We start from the raw sequence: 7,359 nt of genomic DNA on the forward strand, positions 1-7,359 counted from the left end.
CTTCCTTCCTTCCTTCCTTCCTTCCTTCCTTCCTTCCTTCCTTCCTTCCTTCCTTCCTTCCTTCCTTCCTTCCTTCCCCACTGTTTCTGTCTTTATTTTTTTGCGTGCATACGTTCTCTCTCTCTCTCTCTGTCTCTCTCTTTCTTTCTCTCTTTTTATAATTTTTTTGTTCTCCCTCACCTACCCGCCTGCGGATCGCGTCTCGGTCGACGAACTTCCTGGAACGATCTTGCGATTGCCTCCTGATGTTTTTTACCACCGTCGTCTTCTCTTTTCCCTTCTTTCCTTTTTGGATCCTCGCGCGGGACGTTGGATACTCGCGGAATGCACCGAACCGACGTTCATAATCGCAGATTCCTTCTCGCTGCAGTATTTCTCCTTTCTCTTTCTCTCTTTTTTTCTTTATATTCCAAGCCAACGTATTAAGAACATATCCCCGCTCGTAAAAATATCTTTCCCGTTGATCTTTGTGTTTACTCGTTCGCGCGAGTGTTACAAAATAATACATACGCAAGCAGCAACAGCAACAGCACCAACCATGCATGCGCGCGATCATTTTTCTCTCTCCGTAAGAGTCGTAATAAGGCAAATAAAAAATTACTCAATGGAAATCTTTCGAAACGAATCGACCTACTGGTGTCAATTTTTGAAAAAGTTACGAATATGACGAAGAGAAGAATGGATGATTTTGGATAATGATAAGGGATTACTCGTAGGGAGGATAAGCGGTAAGAAGAAGACAAAAATCAAACAGACGGATAAGAATTAATAAAAAAACAAAACAAGGGGAGGGGTGGTAACATTAGACTCACGTTTGCAGTGGCCCTTATAGACAACCGGAATGCTGCGCACGCATTAGATCATTTTTTCTGTCCGTAAGAGTCGTAATAAGGTAGATAAAAAATTACTGAATGGAAATGTTTCGAAACGAGTTTACCTACTGGTGTTCATTTTGAAAAAAGTTACGAAAATGAAGAAGGTAATAATGAATGATTTTGGATAATGAAAAGGGTTCGCTCGTAGGGAGGATAAGCGGTAAGAAAAAGAAAAAGAAAATAATAGAAGAGACGGATAAGAATTAATAGAAAAAAAAAGAAAAATTAAGAAATAAAAGGGGGGTTGGGGTGGGTGGTAGTAGTATTAGACTCACGTTTGCAGTGGCCCTTATAGGCGACCGGAATGGCGCGACCCGCGCGGCAGGCGGCGAGTCGCAGGTGGCAGGCACTCTTGTAGGTGTTTCCGTCGGCCCCGCAAACGGGCCGAGCGGTTGTGTGTTGGTGCGAGGGCGCTTGCGGGCACCTGCGGGCGCACCTCACGCAGTGAGGACTTAGGTTCTGGTCCAGCAGGCAGCTCCGACCTTGGCCGCACCGGACCCGTGCGCACGAACCTGCTCGACACTTTACACGTTATTACGCACGGTCGTAAACTGGCCGTGTCATCCTAGAACCATCCTTCTTATTCCTTTTCCGTTACAATTTATACATGCATACATACATACATATATACTTTGTATTAATATTTTTAAATATCTATCCTTATAATATGTGTTGAATTTTAACTTTAACCTTTAACTTTAACTTCCTTACTTTCTATCTTTATTTTTTCTCTTTATTCATTGTCAGTAAACGTGTCGCTGATGATTAACCCGAGAAAAATGGATTACAGAGTCTGCGTTTCTCAATGCAGGTGAAAATAACGAGCCGGAAGGCCACGACGCCTCCTCGACGACGTTAGCCGATTATCCCTTTCAGAATCATTGATCTTACTGGGCTTCGAGGCTTATGCAATTTGCGACGCTCCGTTTCGTCGAAACCAACGTGCCGCCGTTTTACGCCTTCTTACTATACGCGACGCGACCAACCAACCAACCAACCAACCAACCAACCAACCAACCCCTCGAGCGTCATAACCCGATATGCCTGCCGCATTTACTTTACCCATTTATTCCCTTTTCTTTTCTTTTTATTTTTTTTTCCACCGTTAATCACTTTTTGTTTTTCTCGGTAATATCATATACCATTCTTTTTTTTCTATTCGCGTATTCGAATAAATTGCGAACAAATTTACGAAAAGTCAAAGGAGTACGCGTTCTTTTCTTTAATTCTTTTGACTACTATGAACGCATATATGCGTTTGGTAAAAGTTGCCAGTGTGATCTATCGACGCATATACGTGTGTTTGTCAATGTTAATGTAAAATAATGTAATATTCGATTATTGTTTGGAGTGTCTTATCAAAAACACACACACACACACACACACTTTAATTATTAAATATTAATTTATTATTAGAATGTTCTGAGATGAATAATATCAATCAACACTAACAAACAGTCGTACTTAATAATAAACTTTTGAATCCCTAGAAAATACTTCAGAGTTAAAAGTATTCTCAATAGGATTAATGTAATCTTTTTGTTATTTAATTCCAATCGAAATAGATCGTACTCGCGATGGACGATAGAATAGTTTTATTAAATAATAATATAATATAATGTATTTAAATGTAAAAAAATATATAAAAAAAAGTCTCGGTTTATACATACTCACTTTGGCAGTGGCCGGTGTAGGCAACGGCAAGCTCGTGGCTCCCCTTCTTGCAAGCTCGCTTCTTGAGCCTGCACAAGCTCTTGTAACTCCTTCCGTCCGTTCCGCAGACCGGGCCACCTCCTCTCGGAGCTTTGCATTCGGGGCTACAGACGCATCGAGGCCTTCCCCTCCGCACCACGCACTTTTTCCCTTCCTCGCATTTCACTTCCGCGCAACTCTCTGCGAACAAACGATACGTGTCCTTTTTTTCTCTCTTTCTCTCTCCCTCTCTCTCTCTCTCTCTCTTTTTATCTTTTTCTCTCTCTTTCTACCTTTGTAAAGATCATTCTTCCATTCTTCGATTCGTCGTATTAAAATTTTTCCAATTTTTTAATTTCAAGTTTATTTTTTTTCTACTTCTCTTTCTTTCTTTTAAAGAATATTCTTCCGTTTCTTCCCGATGCGTCTTATGCACAATTTTCCACAATTGCCAATTTCAAATTTATTTATATTTTATTTATAATTATAATTATTATTCAAATTTGATTTTGTATAGCGTTTTAAATAAATTTTCTTTTGTTTACCTCTGCAAGGTCGACATTGGACACCACCTCCGAGAACTCGCCAAAAGAAAAGACTTCCACTGTCCAAATCTTCATCCGAGTAAGCCGTTGCAGCAGCTGCATTCGACGCGCAACAATCCTCTCTCGTGACACCTTGAGACAATAATTCTTTGCAGCGGCCATTGCTGATCGATGACCAACAGATACCACCTGTAATAAATCAACGACCGTTGTGCAGCGATAATGTAAGAGAATTTTTCATTTTAATTTTAATTCTTTTCTTTTCTTTTCTTTTTTCTTTTTTAAAACACCTCGTTTGACTATCAAAACGATCTTTCATAAATTCAATATATCCGTTTGATCATTTTTACGAATATTTTTCTTTCGTTTTTTTTTTTTTTTAAACATAAAAGATCTGTCAGATATTAAACATTAGACTTTACTCTTATTAGAAAGTACAACACCACCACCTCATTGGTCTAGCAATGTCACAAAAGAAATCATTTCAAAACGGTTTGAAATAATAAAAACGTGGAAAAAGTGGAGTACCGGTGAACGTATTAATAAAGTAGATAGATAATAATCTTTCGTAAAGTAAAAGCACACACTATGCAGTCCCAAGCTATATTGGTAACTTCCTACGGTTCAAAGTTCACAGACAGTATTCTCATAATTTTACTCAGAGCAATTTATTCGTTCACGTTCATACGCGTTCAATAGATTTATTTACATGGTTTCACCGACCATTTACTTGCTAATAAGTATTCTTATTTTAGAATCTATGAAAAAGTAGAACAAGGTTCTATTCTCGCCTTCCTCTAGTATATGTTATAATAGTATTAGGTTAGTAACAAAAATTATCTATTGTATAATAAGTATGTTGGTTCCATTCTCTTTTACCGTATATTTCCTCGTAATAACGGATATTTGTTATTTTCATTTGATAAAATACTTTAATATAACGATAAGTAATGAGAATAATATTTCGAGAGAGAGTAGATAAACAAGATTTCCGATTGCCAAGCTTTGAGTATTTTTCTTCTTGACACGCGAAGTAACCATACTTTGCGGATTGTCATGCAATATTCTAACCACAAGTTCGGAACAGACGACATTGTTTACCGAACTCTTGAGAAAGAGTAGTCTTTAAGAATTCCTATTTCCGATGTACGTAAACGCGCGTCAAGAAGACACATTCGCGACATTCCTATGAGAATCGTACAACGTCCTTTAATGTCGACATGTTTTGTATTTTTTAGTCGATGTATTATTAAGATGATCAACAGAAAGTATTAAGAAATATGTTTTAGAAAAGTTTTCCTATATTTTAGAAAATATAATCATTGTGAAATATAAACGATGATCCATTGGATAGATTATACCGATCAATATATTATACATAGTTCATTCTTATGACCCTTTTCGTAGATGTTAATCGATTGGTCGTGTATTTCAATGGGTTAATTCATTGGAATTGAAAGGAATAATAGAAAAATAGGTCGGTGAATAAGCAGTCGTGGTAATTGAAATGATTACGTCTCGCGACTTGACATGTTTCACGTATGCAACTAATGAAAAAAGATGTTTGAAAATTTTCGCATGTTTTTCAAAAGATTAGGAAGATCGTTAAGAAAGATCGCACGAAAGATCCATTTCGACTCGTTCGCGTTAGCTTAGCCTTTTCCAAACTATAATAACACGTGAACTCTGTTTCCTGTGAAAACGGTTTATTTTACTATTAACATTTGTTTTGTTTAACCTAATGAAAATTTAAGAATAAATATTTGTTTTCTTATCTTAACCTTTTTTTCATATTTACTCGTTTAATTTATTTACAGTAGACTCTCGAATTCGTAAAACGCGTTTATGATTTTCCGACAATTGTATAATACATTTAACAAATTCAATAATAAAATAATTAAATTCAACAATTTTCAATTTACTTTAATTGTGATCATCATCACGCGTTATCTTCACCGTTAATTAATTTCTACAACAACAACAATAAAAAAGACAATCAATCGAGAAAATACAATCGTAAAGAAAACTTTTCAAATTATTCATTAATAAATATTACTAAACATTGTTCTCGTAATGATTGATAAACAATTCGCACGAGTCAAATCAAACTCACAGAAATAAACACAGATAACAACGATTAGTGCTCTGATTAACCGATCATAAAACCACAATCAATAATAAAATATATCTAAAAATAATTCATAAATAATAATAATAATCGAAAAATATTATTCTTAATTATATTCCGACAAACACGAATCTCTCGACGATATATCGATAATTGAATAGAAATTATTCTACTATTCTAGTCTATGAATGATATCCTTTTCCCCGGGACTGAAAGTACTTGCGGTGATCTGTCTCGAAATGTTTTCGAACGTTGCTGTTGTTCCTTTGAGAAACCTTCGTGAAAAGGCCGCGAAATGTTGGCGGAGAAAAATAAAAGAGAAGTCAGAGCAGCGCCGCGACGTCCCTGAGAGACAATGGAACACCTCGGGCGACGATTAATCACCGTGTACGATAATGCAATCGGAAAGCCAACGTTCCAAGTGTACGAAAGAAAGAGAACGAGAGTCTCTCGATGCGGTTTGCCAAAGCCGGCTTTATGTTGCACCGGCAAAATGTACGTAACTTTGTCCGTGACTCTTCTCTCTCTCTCTTTTTTTCTCTCGTTGCTTTTATTTTTTTGGTATACAACTCCCTCCCTCTCTTTCTCTCTCTCTTTCTCTCTCTCTCTCTCTCTCTCTCTCTCTCTGTCTCTATCTCTCTTTCTCTTTCTTTATTTTTCTTTCTTTCTCTTTCTCTGACACAATCTACCTTCGGGATAAAACTATCTCTTTCTCTCTCTCTGCTGTTCGAGAATCAAGCATGAGTGGTTGTTCGTTCGTTTCTCGGTTCCCGATCTAGTCACGATTCGAGCGATTGGTTTAGCACGCGATCGGTACTCGATCATTCTTCGATTCTTCCTACGTTCTTGTTTTTCAAAACAATCCCTTCTTCTTACGAGGGAAAATACGATCGGAATTTAAAAGAAACATTCCTCTCCGCCCCCCCCCCTCCATCTTTTAGATTCAATATTATTATTTCGATAACTCCTTCTTTCGATGTTTCATTATTAATATCCATTAGTTTTTGCATCGTGATTTATAAAATATATTATTAATTTTATCGATCGATATCGTTAATCTCGCGTATAGTGCACATATTTTGTTTTATTAAATAATTAATTTATACGTTTTTTATAATTGTATTTAGATTTTTATTTTTCTCGTTAAAAATTGTTCGATTTTATTTTACGAACGGGAGGAAAACGTTTGAACGTAAATTGACGTGACACGTTAGGATTTAGAATAAAATTGAATGCACCGGATAAGCGTGAAATTGTAAAAACTAATTTATGGTTTATTAATTTTTTACATTATAGTCGTATTTTTTATTTTATTGAACGGTAGAAAAATATTTCTTTGATTTTCCAGATCGTATAATTTTAGTAATATTAATCTGATTTGATTTACTTTTCTATTTAAATACGAAGATATATTGTCACTCAATTTAATATATTATTTTACTAACTTAATAAAATAACGCAAAATAAGGAAAAATATTTTACGTGTAAGACTTATTAAATACTTTGACGTTCATTGATCCACATTGACGTGATCTAACGTGCAAGTGTGATTTTATTTTACGTCGGTAATTGACGATTACCTAATCTCATCTAAACTAAATCTAAATTTCAATTATTTTCTTTTTCTTTTTATTTTTTTACCTGCTTCCTATTGTTAAAAGAAATTAAAAATAAAAAAAAAAACAAAAAACATTGTATAATAAATAAGTAATATTAATATTTCGAGTAAATCGGTATAAAATATACAAGCAAGCAAGTAACAGTTATATAATTATGATGATCATTAATGAGTCACAAAAAAAAAAATGGGTAGAAATTTTAGGAACGACTTGATAGAATCTTTTTACCGTTAAACATCAACACTATCAAATTATTCTATATAATTATACGTATTGTTAACAAGACATATACGGATTATTATTTCGTGCACGGTAATAAAGTGATAGTCATCGTACACGGATTATTCTGCTTGCGGATGCAAATGGGAATTAAAATCCGAAAGGATGTTTGTTTTATTACTCAAGGGTATTCTTCCTTTTTTTTTGATGGAGATAATAATAATAATAATAATAATAATAATAATAATAATAATAATAATAATAATAATTAAAAAAAAAAA

General features: G+C 34.9%; 1 protein-coding gene across 3 annotated transcripts in view; it reads right to left on the bottom strand.

Moving 5' to 3' along the window:
* The window catches only part of LOC106789742 (follistatin-A), a 44,259-nt gene that overhangs the window by 11,621 nt on the left and 25,279 nt on the right, over positions 1-7,359 (bottom strand). For 2 of the 3 annotated variants that reach the window (XM_014754213.1, XM_014754212.1), the window contains 3 exons: positions 3,113-3,301; positions 2,550-2,768; positions 1,151-1,387 (listed from right to left, as the gene is read on the bottom strand). In XM_014754213.1, the coding sequence (XP_014609699.1) occupies positions 1,151-1,387; positions 2,550-2,768; positions 3,113-3,301 (645 nt within the window). The remainder of the gene's footprint in view (positions 1-1,150; positions 1,388-2,549; positions 2,769-3,112; positions 3,302-7,359) is intronic. The other variant, XM_014754214.1, reaches the window with a different exon arrangement.

This window comes from Polistes canadensis, unplaced genomic scaffold (assembly GCF_001313835.1).
Source record: "Polistes canadensis isolate GaletaPanama2010 unplaced genomic scaffold, ASM131383v1 scaffold_199, whole genome shotgun sequence".
In the NCBI taxonomy this organism is placed as follows: Eukaryota; Metazoa; Arthropoda; class Insecta; order Hymenoptera; family Vespidae; genus Polistes; species Polistes canadensis.